The sequence below is a fragment of the Artemia franciscana genome, chromosome 13 (assembly GCF_032884065.1).
Source record: "Artemia franciscana chromosome 13, ASM3288406v1, whole genome shotgun sequence".
Classification (NCBI taxonomy): Eukaryota; Metazoa; Arthropoda; class Branchiopoda; order Anostraca; family Artemiidae; genus Artemia; species Artemia franciscana.
In genome coordinates, this window is record NC_088875.1 from 11,515,844 (window position 1) to 11,533,172 (window position 17,329).

At 36.7% G+C, this 17,329-nt stretch overlaps 1 protein-coding gene across 1 annotated transcript in view; it reads right to left on the reverse strand.

Annotated features, from left to right (window-relative positions):
* Positions 1-14,052, reverse strand: part of LOC136034523 (conserved oligomeric Golgi complex subunit 5-like) — a 134,546-nt gene extending 120,494 nt beyond the window's left edge. The window contains exons 1-2 of the mRNA XM_065715749.1: positions 13,971-14,052; positions 3,171-3,278 (exon numbers count right to left, since the gene is read on the reverse strand). Coding sequence (XP_065571821.1) covers positions 3,171-3,278; positions 13,971-13,989 — 127 coding nt within the window. The 5' untranslated portion in view covers positions 13,990-14,052. The remainder of the gene's footprint in view (positions 1-3,170; positions 3,279-13,970) is intronic.
* Positions 14,053-17,329: the final 3,277 nt, after the last annotated feature.

A 17,329-nucleotide genomic window follows, 5' to 3' on the forward strand; every position in this document is an offset into this window, starting at 1 on the left:
TTAAAATTTACCGAGTGTTGTTTCATTTTGCATGCAATTGAATTAATTATTTATTTGAGAGTTTTTCCCTAAAAGTATTTAAAAACCAACTTATTCCTACGAAAAAAATATACTGAAATATATATTCCCTGTCACCCAACCCTCACTACTATTTTGGCATCTGGTCACCCTGGAAAATTTTCTGCCGGTTCCCTTGAGGAGACTGATACAAAAACGTCTGAGAATATAGCCCATTTGAGCTGGACCGACTTCTATGATAAATTTTAGAAATGTGCTTATTGAGGAAGGGAGATAAATTTGGTTTATTCTTATTAACATTACGCCTGATGATCTCAAGCAATAAATGTCTCTAATGGGGATTGGTCTCCCGCATAACTGGTCAGTATTTAGAGCATTTTTTGCAATTTTGTCTGCCTGGTAGTTATCAATTATACCTGAGTGACTTGGAACATACTGAAGGTATGTTTTCATGCTTCTTGAAGCAAGTGTCAATAATCCTAAGACAATAAAATGTGTCAATATCCATCTTATACTGAGAAGCTGAATACAGCAGCTCTAGGCTAAGAGTCATAACAAATTGTAATATTTTGTAAATTAGGAATCAAAGGTTGATTATTCATAAAGTGTTGTAATGCATAACTATGGCAGACATTATAGATACATTATCGTAAAGTCTCTCACCCATTCAAATATTAAGGGGTGGGAGAAAGGCTCCACTTGCCACCTTCTCATTCATTTTGGACCTACCAACAAAAATTGGGAGATGCTTTTTATATGTAACTGTATTAAATTCAGCAATTTTTTCTGGACAAAAGCAATGAGGGTAAGTTCTTTAAGCCACTGAGAAATTAGTGCTTATTATGGGGATTGACCAGCTCTATGGGGGGTTAGGGGGAATGTAGGTGCAATAAATTTTTAATTTTTCTCGCTTAATTTTTCGTGAGTAGACTTTGCTGGCAATGGGAGTTTCTTCTGGGTACTGGCATATTCACTTGCAATGTCTCTATATATGGATGGATTTCTTAACCAGTCGTGCAGTGTATGTGAGCTATTGGCTTCAATTTTTGTCAGATAATTTATTAAAGAAATCTTTGTCTTTCATTTATTGTTGATAATCGACTCTCAGTAAGCAGAAACTTAGTACTTGTTCGTTTCCTTCAGCCAAATGTGAGACAGATTATATGATTTCATGTTTGTCAATTTTTTGCATCTGGGTCTTAGCACAAGTACCATAAACAATGAGCCCATAATCAATATGGGGCCTTATATGTGATTTATAAAATTGGATTAAAGTTTTCTCATTACAACCCCAGCGAGTGGATAGTAGTATTTTTATTATTCTGATTTTCCTATAGCATATTTTATTTTATTTGTTATGTGAAGGTGGAAATTAAGTTTTTGGTAAAGTATAAGACGTAGGTAATTTATTTGATTATCCTCTGGAATGATTGTGCCATTTAATGCTAGTTCTGCATTAACCTTTTTCTGCTTACGGCGGAATAGGATGATTTTTGACCTGGTAGATGCAATTGGTAAATCATATTTTCATATTTAGCTAATCTGGATAAGCTCCTTCTTCCTGTTTGGATTAATATGGCATTACTTTGTATAATTTAATCACCAAAATGAAATTTCAGAGCCCTAAAGTGTGTTGCTACCACTGAGCTCGAACTCTGGGTTCCGTATTACCAACCTCAGATCAAAACCATTGAACCACTACAGGACTGATAAACCCCTCAAACCCTCAGCCTAGACTCTATCAACATTGTAACTGTCCTTTTAAACTTGAAATAAAATCTAGGCACTAGATGGCGATCTTTGCCTTTCACATCAGTAACGGTATTACTGTATACCCTAGTGTCCTGCGTCGCTCCGGGCAGTTCTCCATTTACGGTAACATAAGATTTTGAAAGAATAATAGAAGATTCAAGAAGTAGATACGGCGTCAAATGTTTTCGTGGTTGAAGGAGATGTCATCAAGTGCATGTGACTGAAAATGTGAAACAGAGATCATGGCTAAAAGTATCAACGATGCGAAAGATACAGCTAGATGGCGTAATAGTATGATATTGATTGGCACGTCAAGACATCGAAAGGAAGTGGTCAGTATGGAGTTATTCCTGCTAAAGAGTATCAGGACAATAATAAACAATGAAGAAAGTGTTAAGGAGTGATGGGGATAATATTTTGAAAACTTTTAAATTGTGATAATGTTAAAGTAAAGGGATTAAGAAAAGCCTGATTTTTTTTTATCATTTGGATGTGAAGGAATATTTATTTTGTAAGGGGGATCTAGAGAATGTACTGAAAGGGTTGACAAATAAGATCGCAGGGGCCAATAGTGTGGTAAATAAGTTTTGGAAATATGATGGTAACAAAGCTAGAGATAAGTTACTAAAGAACATACATAAGATTTGTGAAAAGGAGGAAGTTATTTTAGAGTTAGTTAAAAAAAAAAAATCAAAACAGGAAGCTTTTCACTAAAAAGAAAAGAACCACATCAACACTTATAGGAGAAATAGAGTCATGTAATAATTTAAACTTAAAAGGATCAGAAATGTCTATCAATGAATACATGAAATACAAAACAAATATAAATTAAAATGAACAATCACATCAAAATTTTGTCTAAAAGTCCAATAAATATACTTCAGGGAGTGACAAGGCCCCCTACTCGGGGCAAGACCTGTGAGTTTTGTAATTCCCCCACTGTTATATGTAGGATTTGTTAATAGGAATGGGGGGTATGTTTGGTCTTGGGTATCCAGAAAGTCTAGGGGTATTGCAGTAAAGCTTTAAATAATCGCATCATATATAGAGATAACTCACACTGATATAAAACAATAAATTAATCGTAAAATGAGTGCAAATTCAAACGAGTAACCAAGTGGCTTAACATGCATCCCAGATTAACATTTTCTTGTGCAAATTGTACTTTCGAATATCTAGGGGGGGGGATTCTTATATTGGAAGACCAAAAAGGCATTATTCATTGATAATAACCCAAAAATACAATTCTCAAGATCCAGGGGGAGGAGAAATACCCCCTCGTCACTTCACATTCATGGCCATACTTGTTCTTCTTCAACTGACGTCTGGGTTATCAATTAAAGGAAAAGAAATACTGACTCCAGTAATTCATTAGCAATAACAAAGAAATTATACAATACCACTGGTAAGTCTTGACAGTTGATATGATGAACTTATTCCCTTTTCAAGAATGTAGCTGGTATAATCCTTTACGTCAAAATCATTGCCAGAAATCTCCTCTAATATTCCTGAAACAAAAATATTAAGAAAACAGAAGCACAGGCGGGTTTAATCAGTTAAATCATTTTGTAATTTTTTAAACTTTATTTTCATTAAAACTTAGTAGAGGCCATAGTGAATAAATGAAAATAGTTAATGAGTTATTAAATAATTAATAAAATAAACAATAAATTAAAATATATTAATAGTAATAATCATATAATAATGATTTAAATAATAAATAAATATAATTAACTTTAAATAATAAATTTAAAAAATGAATTGTTTCTGAATTAATAAATTGAAAATAATTATGTCAATAGCTGAAAATTGTGTCAAATTTTGCCTGAAAATATTGTTGGAGATAAGAGGGCACAAATCAAGATTTTGCCCCGGGCGAAAAAGAGGCCAGAGCCACCACTGAATGAAAGCCAAGATATAGGAAGGCATTGCAGAAGGATCAAATGTTATTTTTATATTAATAAAAAAAAATGTAAAAAGTGCACTGTATCCTTTCATCCTTTCATAACAAGGGGAACAGGGGCTCTCAACTTTTCTTACTTGTGTACCTTAAACAACACAAAAAGCATACTCTTGGATTACATAAGTTTTGATGAAATTATAATGACTTTCAAGCTGCTTAGAGAACGTGAAAGGGAGGGAAGGGAACAGATAGCACCACTCTTATTTGTAAGTGGTTGTGGTTGGTGTGCTGGTTTGAGAATTCTTTGTCTAAGGGCCACAGGTTTGATCCCTGTTGTAGCCAGTTATTTAATTTGTGACAGAGGTTAGTGGCATGACTCTGCAAGCTCAGCCACAGTCAACCCAGATCTAAATGGGTACCTGGAGAAATCTGGGGAAGGTAAGCAGGAAGGGTGCAGAAAATCCCAGGATGGCTGGCCCCCAATCCCCCATTGCACTTCCTGGCTGAAGGGCCACAAAACGAAGGTCAGCACCGCTTGTTTCGACCTTAAGGGTCTAGTGCTGTCATACTTACTCTTGTTTGTACACATTGATTAGCCTTTAGATATTATCTTGTGTTGTTTTGTTGTTGTTGATACTATGACAAATTGGAACAAACTTGAAATAAGAGTTGTTTTTACTAAAGCACAAAAGACACTATGTCCTTTAGAAGGGCTAGGGGGTGCAACCTCTAATCTTGTTTTTAGTTATTTTGATTGGTTCTGAGTTTGACTTGACTTGTATATTCATTGTAATTATGTCCATTTTGGGTCTCTTTTGGACATTGATAATAACTTCTGTTCAGTTAAGTTAAAATATTATATAATCGTATTTCTGCTTGTCTTTGCTTTAAAATAGCTCTTTACATTTATATAAAAAAGTTCTTTGTATTTTTTTTTTGCGATTAATTTCTCTTTGTTTTTAATTGAAAATGTTTTTACTGGTTAATAAAATGAGTGTTTTATTTTTTTTTAGTTTTTCTACTTAGCAATTAAGATTTTGGCTTGATAGAAAAGTTTCCAAGAAATGTTAATAGTAGTTTTACAACATAGATAACTTCGAAGACCACACTGCCTTTCCATGACGAAAGTAAAACAGTTCAAAATAGGGATGAAACCTTTTTATTGACAGTGAACAGATACAAAATTTAACTGGATATTTCGAACACTAGGTACTAAGCAATGTCACAAAGTTTGGCAGCATGCTAAATTGTTTGACCAAATTGTCACAAAGAGTGCATGACCCCAAACGATGGTTCAAGGCCATTTTTTTTTTTTTAATAAAAAGCTTAACTCACTCACTATAGTGGTCAGAAGTGAAAAGGCAAAAAATATCAAATGTCATATTTGTTTTTTTCTTGATGGTGAACAGCTTTTTTTTATTGCAAGGGTTATTTTTATAACTTACTATTTTTTGTATCAGTTCAATTTTACCATTTCAATTTCAATGGATTTATTAGAATTTTAACCTTCACCAGATCTTAGACTAAGTTTACAACCCTTTCCACTACCTACCTATGACACATAATGGTCAAGGTTCTCTATGAATTGTGGGTATTTCTTTGTTTGCAAGTTTATCAAAGCAACCTATTATGTGCCCCCCCCCCTAAAGAAAATCCTGGATCTGCCCCTGGGCCTAGGTTAAAAAAATGCCATGTAACCTTATCGTCTTCTTGTTATTGCTGTATACATAAAACATTTATACCTTAAATTGCATGTCCAGCAAGATAAGTTGGTGATGAGCCTCCTGTGGAACATCTTACTGGTGGTGTAACATGACTATGGTATGGCATCCTAGGTTAATCTACACTATGCATTGGCCAAGTCCTTGTCAACTCTTTTCTTGAATACATTCATGGGTTGGAACTGGATGGTGGCATCCGAGAGGCTGTCCAGTAAGGGACAGTGCACACAGAGAAAAATTGCCTATGGTCACATCAATGGTAATGGGGAACTTGCAGCTTCTTTGTGTGACCTCTTGTTGTACTTGCAAGGGATGAGGAGAATATAAGACTTGAGAAGTTGTTTTCTAGCAGTTTGCAAGTAGTAATTGCATCTTTTCTTTTGCTTTGACAGACTAGGGTAGAGAGTTTGAGGGATACAAAAAATTCCTCATAGAGCTTGCCTTGCAAAGCTGGTATGGGCTTTGTTGCTTGCTTTTGGACACTCTTGAGTGCTTTAACATCCATTTTATAATAGGGAGACACTAGTGTCATTCCAAATCCCAGATTTGGATTTACAATAGCTTCATACAGCTTTGTGACCACACAGGTCTTCCTGGTGGTAAATATTTGTTTTATAAGCCTTACGTTTTGGTTTTCTTTAGAAACTTGAGCTTGTGTGTGGCTGTAGGACTTGAATTCATCATCAACAATAGCCCCCAGGTCATTTTCCTCACTTACAACCTCAAGTAGGTCATCTCCAATATAGTAAATTTATAGCAAACAGTATAACTGGCTTTTATACAAAGTGAATATACCACTCAATGCCTTTTTTATGCTCTTTACAAATATAAAAATTGCTTCTACCTTAAATTTAAGCACTTTGTAACCTAACCTACTTGACTTGACTTACTTGACTTAATGCTCCTGCTGAAATGCTTCCGGCATCGAGTGATGCTACATGGTGCCTCCATTTGGACTGGTCTCCTGCAAGGATGTGGACATCCTCCTGAATATATACCATGACTAAGAAGGCACCTGTCAAGTCCTTCCATCTGGTTAGGGGACGACCTCTTGGGCGTTTCCCGCCGTGCAGCACGGGATCAAAGTCAAAAATAGTTTGTGTGGGAGTGTTGGGGGGGCATGCACAGGAGATGTTCGAACAGCGTAGTGTTTGTTGGGCGAGTTGGACTGAGAAGGGCGTTTGACCAGTTAACGCCAGGAGGTTCTCGTTGCTAACAAAATTGTGTCGACGTAGTCCTTCAATTCGGCAAAGGTGTTTTGTTTGAGCTATATTTACGGTGCTAAGCACAGACCGAGTGGCTGGCCAAGTTTCGGCTCCATAAAGAAGAATGGATCCCACCAAAGTATTGTATATGTGCATCTTGGTCCTACAGCTGATAGAAGGTTTCCTCCAAAGGGCACTTAGTCTTCCCACTACTGCTGAGGCTTTGGCAATTCAGTGCATTAGATGTTAGAGGATTGATCTGTCATTTGAGAGGATAGAGCCAAGGTATGCAAATTCCTCAACAATTTCAGCTGGTTTGTCACCAACCATTAGGACTGGCGGGGGACACGGCGAATTACAGGGTTCAACAAACATCACTTTTGTCTTTTGCCAATTAATTGACAGCCCTATCTTTAAGGCTTCATCAGAAAAGATTTGTAGGGCTTCTGTGAGCTTTGACGGTGAATTAAGACAAGAGCAAGGTCATCAGCATAGTAAGCGTTTGCAAGTACTCTATCACCGTAATGCAACCCAAACTGGAGGTGGTTTATGGTCCGAGTCATAATGTAGTCAATGACACAATTAAATAGTTCTGGGGCAGCAGCACAACCCTGACGGACTCCAGTATTGATTTCAAAAGATGAGCTGTGCCTGCCATTGATCTGCATGCAGCTCTCAGTCCCTTTGTGGAGCCGCTCGAAAAGGTTGCAGTACTTTGCTGGTAGTCCTGTTGTTTTCAATATGAGCCAGAGTGATTGCAGGTCGACAGAATTGAAAGTAGCCTTGAAATCAACAAAGGCAACATATGCTTTTTGTTGAAATTCTCGAGTCTTTTCTATCAGCTGCTGCATTGTGAATATTTGCTCCATGGTAGACCTTCCTGGCATGAAGCCAGCCTGTTGGATTCTTTGTTGGCTTCTGAGGAAAGTGGTACAGCGGTCCAAGAGGGTCATAACGGAGAGCTTCCCAGGCACAGAGAGGAGTGTGATGCCGCAATAGTTAGAGCAGATTCTGTGACTGCCTTTCTGTTTCCAGAGAGGCAGGATGATGCCCGCTTGCCAGTCTTTTCGAATACATTCTGTATGAAATACTATGGAAAACAGTACTTGGAGCCAGAGAAGGGTCGCTGTCCCACCATATTTCAGCAGTTCTGCAGGGATACCACAGACTCCTGGGGCTTGGTTGTTTTTCATCCATTTCAGAGAATTCAAGATTTCTGTAGAGGTGAAGGGGTGGTGCACACTTTCACACAGGGCCTCAGGGGTGTTGGATGCAACTTGAAGAAGGTCAGGGTTGGGTTGGCTAACATAGTACAGGGTTAGAAGTGAAGAGAAGTGATCCTTCCAGGCAGACAGTTGAGTGCTCTTGTCAGTGATAATATTTCCATCATTAGATATGATAGGGCCTAGAAAGGATGGCTTTCCATCTGTAAGATCTTGAAGGTGTTTGTAGAAGGCGCATGTGTCACCCTTTCTGGTGGCCTCCTCGAGATCAGCTGCCTTTTTTCGGTGAACAGATTTCTGTCTCTGTGGAGGAATTTATTTCTTATGCTATTTAGACGTCTGTAGGTAACCATGTCCTTCGCTAGGCGTGCTTTGTGATGCTGTTCAATAATATCTAGAGTTTCCTGCAGTATCCAGGACTTTTTTCTGGGTTTCAGACAACCAATAGTACTTTCTGCCAAAAGCAATGCGCCATCCTTGAATAGTTGCCATGCTTCTTCAGATTCTGAAATTTGACCAAGACAGTCAAAACAGTTTGAGATGGAGACAGCATAGACCTGGCGCGTGTTGGAGTTTGTGAGATTGTTCAGGTCTAATTTGGGAAGACAGTGGTCACTTTTATGGGCTTTCAGGCGTAGTCTAAGGTTAGAAACGACAAGCCTGTGGTTGGTGTTCCCAATTCTGCACTTCTGTAAGTTCAGCAATTAGTTATAGAGGAACGCCAGCGTCAGGACACGATTATGTAGTCTAACATCTTTCTTGTTCGTAACCTAACCTAACCTTGTTATAAATAATTTTAGTGCTGAGAAAATGTAATGCTATTTTTTCAATGGAAAAGATGGCACTGAGAAAACATAGTATTATTTTGTGGAAATTATTCCACATAGTATTATTTTGTGTCATTTTGAAGAGCTCAAGAAGTGCTTAAATTTGAATTTGCAATTGAAGCAATTATTATATTTGTAAAGAACATGAAAAAAGGCATCAAGAGGTATGTTCACTTTAGTGGTAAGACAGTTATATAAACTGTCATAATTTTTTGAAAGTTTGTCATTTTTAAGAACTAAAAAAGTGCTTAAATCTGAATTTCCAGTAGAAGCAACTATTATTTATTTATTTATTCATTTGAAAACCCGTCAATCATACGAAATGAAAAAGACGGAGCACGAACATATAAATATAAGAAAATATATAAGAACATATCAGAGGAGACATAACTAGAAAGAGATTCAACTAATAAAAGGGCAAACAAAATAGCACTAAAATGAATAAAACGAAAACAGGTCCATTGTAAAAGGAGATTATACCAATCGTGATCTACTATTTTAATATTGTGTCTTTTGATTACATTTTCAACTGCAACATGAGGGTCGGTTATGTGATACTTTTTAATGAGGATTGAGTTTCTATACCAGGGGGGAAAACATAGGAGGTATTTAGCAAAACGAAAGAAAAGCGCACGGATTTTAGACAATTCAGCCTTCAAGAATAGTTTCCAAAATGGAGCCAGGTACAAAATGGATGAGGTAAAACAGTAGCGTTATATAGGCTGGCAAGGAGGGGGCGGCTAAAACGGAATTTAGCAGAGACTATGGAAGCATACGAGCCGGAGATTCGTCGATTGAGGTGTTTGATCAGTAGAAGACGTGTATGCCTTAGAGAAGAGCCAATAGGGACTCCGAGGTAATTTATGTGGTCAGCAGTATTCACGAGATTTTCACCAAAAAGCAGTGGAGGCACGTGTGGTGTTTTTTGCCAATTGAAGAGAACTATCTCGGTTTTCTCAGTGTTATCACTAAGGCCAAGTTTTAGAAATTTGATTTTAAGCGTTTTAAAAATGTCAGAAGCTTTTTGTAATGTTCTACTTAAGTTCAAGAAGTCGTCAGTGTAGCATACTAAGGAGGCGTCTATAGAGGAAAGAATGCATGAGGCTGGGCATTTATCTTGTGCTTGAAGAACATAATTATTGAACAAATGAGGGGAGGACAAATGACAGCTCCCTGGCGGGCACCCTTCAAAACGGGGATCAATTTTTCATAAGGCTGGGGAGGCAAGTTTTTGTCAGGAGGAAGCTTTAGGCAAATGGACAGCCTCGAGTACATATCACGTAGGGATCAAACTATGCAGGGATTTAGACCTCGTTGTGAAGCTTTTAATAACATTGCAGCGCGTACGAGTGAATTGAATGCACGGCTGATGTCATGACTAGCTAAGGCTATGCTCTCTCCAGAAAAATCCGCGTCGAGTAGCACACTCACTAAAGCCGTCAAGGCATCAGCACAACCAGTGCGGCGCTTAAATCCGAATTGACGTGGCGGGGTGTAGCATTTAGTTTCCAGTTCATTAATCAAAAGAAGCTTGAATAGTTTACATAAAGATGTGGTGACTGTAATGGGGCAGATAGACGAGCATTTGATTTCATTTTTCCCTTTCTTTGGAATGGGGGTAAGATCCCCTATGCAGAAAGATGAGGGAACAACACCTTGCATGAAGATCATCTGCATAAGAAGCGAAAGATGCATAGCGAGAACCAAGCCACCATGTTTAATATGGATAGCGCTAACACAGTCAATTCTGCAAGAAGACTTATTTTTCAACCAACGAATTGCTTGAATAACGGACTCTAAACTGACAACAAAATCACCGTGTGGAAGCTTATCAAAGAACTCATCCAATTCTCTCTCGTACATGTCTTCAAGCTGGGGGTTAGGAGCAGCAAATTCACTCGCATTATAAGAATACCAATCCTCAATGGGGATTTCATATCGTGACAACAGAGGGGTAGGCTTTGCCAAAGATACAGACTTGAAAAGAAAATTTCCTGTCCGATCCTGTTTTGCATGGGCGGAATAGCTACCAATGAGATATTTGCAGTGGAGAGAGAGCGCCTTCGAGAATCTATGCTTTGTAGTAAGTCTGATGCTATTAATGGTACCAGATCTTGGGCGCCCACAATCTTTCCATACCAAAAACCAGAATTTTGCTTGATGACAAGCGGCCACCAGCAAATGATTTTTGGGCCATTTTTGAACCATCCCTTTACAAACTTTTACTTTAGGTACCGCTAACCTCTCAGCATGAAGGAGAGCATGACAAATTTCAGTACAATAAATATTGAGACAAATTCGGACTTCTTCTTTAGAGAGATCTTTTGGTTTTTGGAGGAGATTAAAGGGAATACGGATTTTATTAAGAATTTCTTCTGTCGCCAGAGCAAATAGTTGCTTATCAGCCTTAAGCCAATCAAGACGAAATTTAGGCTGTTGAGTTTCCTGGCGGGTTTGGTGACCATTTGAAGAGACAATATGTACAGAAGACGAGACAGGAAGGTGGTCAGAAATTTGATAGTCTGTTACTACCCTAACATTTTGAACAGTTAAATTATGAGAAATGGCAACATGGTCTAGATTTGACACACTGGAGGAGCTGTGAATATATGTAAAATCCCTATCTTTTCCTACCACAGCAAGGTAATCACCAAAAAGATTCTTAATCAAAGAGGTACAAGATGATTGTAAAGAAGAAATTTCAGAAAGGTTGCAGTTGAAATCTCTAATTACTACACAAGAAAAACCCTGGCACTTAATTTTAGATATACATGAATTTATTTTCTCACAAGAAAGGGCAAAAAGACATTCTGAACGCTCATCTTTATAATCTTTTGGCAAATACACGTTAATGAATACACAACTTTCAATTCATACTGCAAGAAAATTGTCAGACTTTTCAAATAGACTGGACAGAACACATGACCAAACAAACGTAGCTAGGCCTCCTGAAGGTCTTCCTTTGCAGCCACTCTGTTTAGCTGGGACTTTGTAGGCCTTCGTGGTATGACTCAGTTCTAGCAGGTTTTCACTTTGCATGGTAATAAAGTGCTCTTGAATGCACACTACATCATGTTTGACACTTAAATCACTAAGGATTGGGAGCTTCTCAATGAACAAGCCACTGATGTTCCATGAAATGAAGCTATAGCACTTGCTCATGATTTCTGTAGTTGCCTGTTTTTGGGACAACTAATACTGTAGCAGGTATGACCCGGCACTTTACACTCTACACAAAAAGAAAGTTTTGAGCAGGGAGCTTTGCACATGGAAATGTGCTCATGCGAGCCACATTTTGAACATGTTGATGGATTTTCACAGTTGGAAGCTAGATGGCCTATCCTGTGGCAGTTAAAACAACAGCATGGAAGGAAGACAAATTCTTGGGCTTCTAATTGTTTGTAGCCAATTCTAACCAAGTTTTCAAGGAAAACTTCAAGATCACTCTGCATATGAAAATATACTTTATATGTTCTTCACTTTCCACACTGGGTTACCTTTGTACATTTTGGTATTAATTCTTCCAGCTTTGAGTGATCAATATTTGTAAAGAGCATTAAAAAAGGCATTAAGTGGTATATTTACTTTATATGAAAGCCAGTTATCTGTTTGCTATAAATTTACTCAAGGACCTTGCATACAACAGAAGTAAGACTTATAGGGTAATAATTATGGGCTTGGCCTATTCTCCCTTTCTTGAAGATGGACTTGATGTAGGCCTGTTTCTAGTCACTTGGGAACACTTTGAAAGTGAATGATATCCCAAACATCACTGCTATTGGCTCAGCAATTTGTTCAGCTGCTTCTTTTAATAGCCTGGGTTGTATGTTATCTGGCCCACCAGCTTTATTTGCATCCAGTCTTTTCAGAACATTTTCTATACTTTTAACTGTCATGTACATTGGTTCTCTGATTGGTTGCTCTTGTAAAGTGGGTTGAGAGTTTGCTATAGGTTGAGTGGAGAAATTTGCATCAAAGCTAGATGAGCAAATCTACTTTTTCTTTAGCCTCTGAGGTCTTTGTGTCATCTTCTTTAATGAGGTTCAGGATATCCTGTCTAGAGGAATTAGCTGCTGAGATATAGTGCCAGAACCCCTTTAGATTCTGCTTTGTGTCAGCTGTAATTGCCTGCTCATGGTTGTCTACAATTTTCCAAGTCTGTACTTTATGCATTTGACTTATGCCCTTTTCTCTTCCTTCTAGCCATTTTTACTTCTTTTGGTAGGAAAGGGAGTGTTTTTTGTAGGGGTGACCAGCATACCCATGTGTGTTTATTTTCTGCAGCTAAGACTACTGTCTTGAATGCCTTTCAGCTTTTTTCTATGTTATCACTGTCAACCACACACTCCCATTTTATATTTGACAGGTCCTACTGTATTAATTTAGGTAAAATTCATGTTAATTTGCTTCTTCCTATCTCAGAAAGGGTTTAGGTTATGAAAATGAAACTTTCAGAGATGGGTCTACAGGCTAAAGTATGTCCCAGGAAGGAAGATGACCTTTAAAAATGTGTGTGTTATAAATGTGAAACCTTGCAAAATAGATCTTCTGCTTAATTGAAGCACAAAAAATTGCTTTCAGCTTCATAACTTTGCTCAATCCCATTTTAAAAGGTTTTAAAGATATGCAAATACCTTTCCTAAATTTTGTAAAAAAAAAAAGCATTGATATGGCTCTAAATTCTACTTAAATAACAGGAATTGCACTTTCAGAAGTAAAGGCACAGAAAAAGCAACTAGTAACTGAAAATTAAGGTAAAATGTTGTTTTGTCAAAATTTCAATAGGTATAGACCTGTCATGTAGGCAAATTTCAGGGCCATCTATAGGGAGAAGGAGTGGGGGTGTGTACTTTAAAATACCTTCCCAGGAAATACTTTAGTATGTAGACCCATCCCTGAAAGTTTTGTTTTCCCAAGCATAAACCCTTTTTGAGATAGCAAGAAGTCAATTAACTAGAATTTTACCTTAATTTATAATCTGTAAAGGATTTTTTCCACTTTATTTTCCTTCTTGAAGTTCACCTGTATTGCAGTGAAGATAGTAATAACCTATGGTCACTGCTTCCAATTGCAGGGTGATAGGCAGTAGAAATGATTTGTTCAGGCTCATTTGTTACAAATAAGCCTATAATATAAGTCTACTAAATTGTGTTGTTGCTGGTGCCTGAATCATGTTGGTTGGTCAAAAATCTGTGTCAATAGGTTGTCCCTGAAGGATTTAGTAGTGACAAAGGAGGGCTACTTTCAGGGGGATACAACCTATAAAAACAATATTTAAATAATAAGCAATAACTTAACTAAATTTTGGTCTAATTTCTAACCTTCAAGGTCTTTATCCATTTCTAAGGAATCCCGTGCGGGCTGAAATTAAAAAGTAATGAGATTTATCAACCAGGGTTGCCAACTAACAATATCAAAAATACTGCATAACTTATCCTGTGACTATTAATAAAAAACATTACCATTAAACTTTTCAAATCAGTTTAAAAGAAAGTCAGAAGGGCTCCCTTCATATATGAACCTATAAATACTGAGTAAGTTGATACTTTTCGTTTTTTCATAGCTAAAAGCAATTCTCTGCTAGAAATTTGCGTGTGTTAATTTTGATCTGTTGTACCTTAAAAAATCTTTGCAAGAAAATAAAAAAGGAAAAAGAAATCAAGGAAAAGAGGTGATAAAAACAAGAAAATAAAATGGCAAGAAAAAATTTAGTCGAAGGCTCAAGACAAACAGGGGCCAATACATCAGCAAAAAGTTGTTCCATTTTCTTGGTTACATTTATCTAAACGGGGTGAGAGGGGGAGAAATTAGCCCCCTAGTTAAGAAGTCTGAAGGTAGCAACTATACAAATTTGTAAGAACAATGGGATTTATGGGGGGAATTTAAAATAGAAATATGCATCTCTAGGAGTTCCAAATTAGGATAAGGGGTTCTTAATATGCTATGCGGAAATAAACCGGACAAAAGAAACATATATTGACTATTTAGCCAAAAACGAAAAATGGGGGGCATGGTGTTATCAGATACCTCTTAGGACATCTAATCAAAATTTTGAGCAACAGGTTTTGCGGTTTCTGTGTGATGCTGTACTTAATGTATGGGGGAAAATTTTCATGGGTAATTTTTGCGAGGAATGGATTTCCTGGGGGGAGGGTTTCTAAGGAGGGAAAACACCAGCCCAAATTTTCCTGCCTAGACTGTTTTGTTCTAAAACCATACTTAAAACTTCGGCTTCTATAGGCTATTGTTCGCTCTTTACTGTGGTGCAGCTATTCCTGCAGCCATGACCGATATAACACCCGCCAGAAAATACCCCCCCCCCCCCCGTGGAAAATACCCCCCTTTGCTGGTTGGTTTCAAAGGAAGTTCGACTTATAAAAAAGGACTAGAAATCTCTTTAAACCTCTAAAAAATCGTTACGCTAAAATGAAAAAAAGAAAAAAGGGAAAAAAATGAAGGAAAAGAGATGAGAGAAAAAATATGCAAGAAAAATGTAATCAAATGTTCAAAGCGAGCAGGGCCCTAAACATCAGTAGAAAATTGTGTCAGTTTCTTGGTTATATTTACGTATAGGGGGTGAGGGAATCATCACTCCTACTTCAGAAGCCCAGAGAAAGATTATATAAATTTGTAAGAATAATAAGATTTATGGTGGGGGGGGGGCTTAAAATAGAAAAGATGTATTTCAAGGATTTCCAAGTTATTATAAGGAGTTTCGATTATGCTAAGTGGGAATAAATTGACGACAGATAAATATTTTGGCGATTTTCAAGATTTAACCAAAAAAAGAAAGTGAGGGGGCATGGGATTATAACGAGGATTAGAATAATGCTATTGAACAGTTTTCTCTTTTGGTCAAAAACAAAAAAAAAATCCTTTGGATCAACAAATTTCGCCATGACATGATTTCCTAGAATCCAAAAGTTTTTACAATTTCTATTTAAATATACGAGCATATTTATATATATATATATATATATATATATATATATATATATATATATATATATATATATATATATATACTAGCTGTTGGGGTGGCGCTTCGCGCCACCCCAACACCTAGTTGGTGGGGGCGCTTCGCGCCCCCCCCCCCAAGCCCCCCCGCGCGCGTAAGTCGTTACGCGCCATAATAGTTACGCGCCATTGTAGTTGTGTCCCTATGTCCCACCTGTGAATATAGATAGATATATATATATATATGGTTTTAACTACGTAAAACTTGCGAATATACAACATTCTTTGCTGTCCCATTGTCTTTGCATATAAATAGATTGTCAGGTTTACCGACTCTTGAACATGCAACATATAATGGTCCATGGGAAAACAATCTGTATTCAGATCTATACCTCATGATTCTAATGATTGCCCTTGAGCTTTGTTGATGGTGATTGCTAATCGACCATTCCCTGTCCCGGTGTCCCGGTCGTCATTTACATCCCCCTGTTTCCTCCGGTGTCCCCGTTGTAGTTGTGTCCCTGTGTCCCGGTCGTCATTTATATTCCCTGTGTCCCGGTCGTCATTTGTATCCCGGTGTCCCGGTCTGTATATACATTCGTTTTTTAGTTTTGTTTTTCTCCTTTATTTTTTTCCTTTTTTTTTCTTTTTTAGCTTATTTAGATTTTTAGATTTTTTAGTTTTTTTATTAGTTTTTAGTTTTTTTTCTTTTTAGTTTTTTTGTCCCGGTCGTCATTTATATCCCCCTGTTTCCCCCGGTGTCCCCGTTGTAGTTGTGTCCCTGTGTCCCGGTCGTCATTTATATTCCCTGTGTCCCGGTCGTCATTTGTATCCCGGTGTACCGGTCTGTATATACATTCGTTTTTTAGTTTTGTTTTTCTCCTTTATTTTTTTCCTTTTTTTTTCTTTTTTAGTTTATTTAGATTTTTAGATTTTTTAGTTTTTTTTATTAGTTTTTAGTTTTTTTTTCTTTTTAGTTTCTTTGTAGTTTTTACCTTCTTTTTAGTTTTGTTAATTTTTTTTTTTACTTATGTCCTGGTCGTCATTTATACTCCCTATGTCCCGGTGCTTTGTTGATTGCTAATCGAACATTCCTTTTGTCCTGGTCGCTTTCTCTTTGAGTGTCGTCATTTATTTTTTTCTTTTTTAGTTCTTTTAGTTTTTACCTTTTTTAGTTTTTTTTAGTTTTTTAGATGAAAATTTTTTTTAGTTTTTTCCTTTTTTTCTTTTTAGTTTTTTATTGGTTTTTACCTTTATGTTAGCTCCTTTTTTTCTTTTTAGTTTTTTATTGGTTTTTACCTTTATTTTAGCTTATTTTTCAGTTTTTTCCTTTTTTTTAGTTTTTTTTTATTTTTTATTTTTTTTAGTTTTTTACCTTTTTTTAGTTTTTTTTAGTTTTTTTAGTTTTTTAGCTTTTTTACTTTTTTTATTAGTTTTTAGTTTTTTTTTTGTAGTTTTTGCCTTTTTTTAGTTTTTTCAGTTTTTTTTTTAGTTTTTTATTGGTTTTTACCTTTATAGTTTTTTTAGTTTTTTAGCTTTTTTATTTTTTTATTAGTTTTTAGTTTTTTTTGTAGTTTTTGCCTTTTTTTAGTTTTTTCAGTTTTGACGTCACCTGATCCAGTTTTTTCAGGTGACGTCACCTGATCCACACATCCACAGACAGACAACTTATTTTTATATATATAGAAGATATATTATACTGATCATGGCCACATCAATAGCT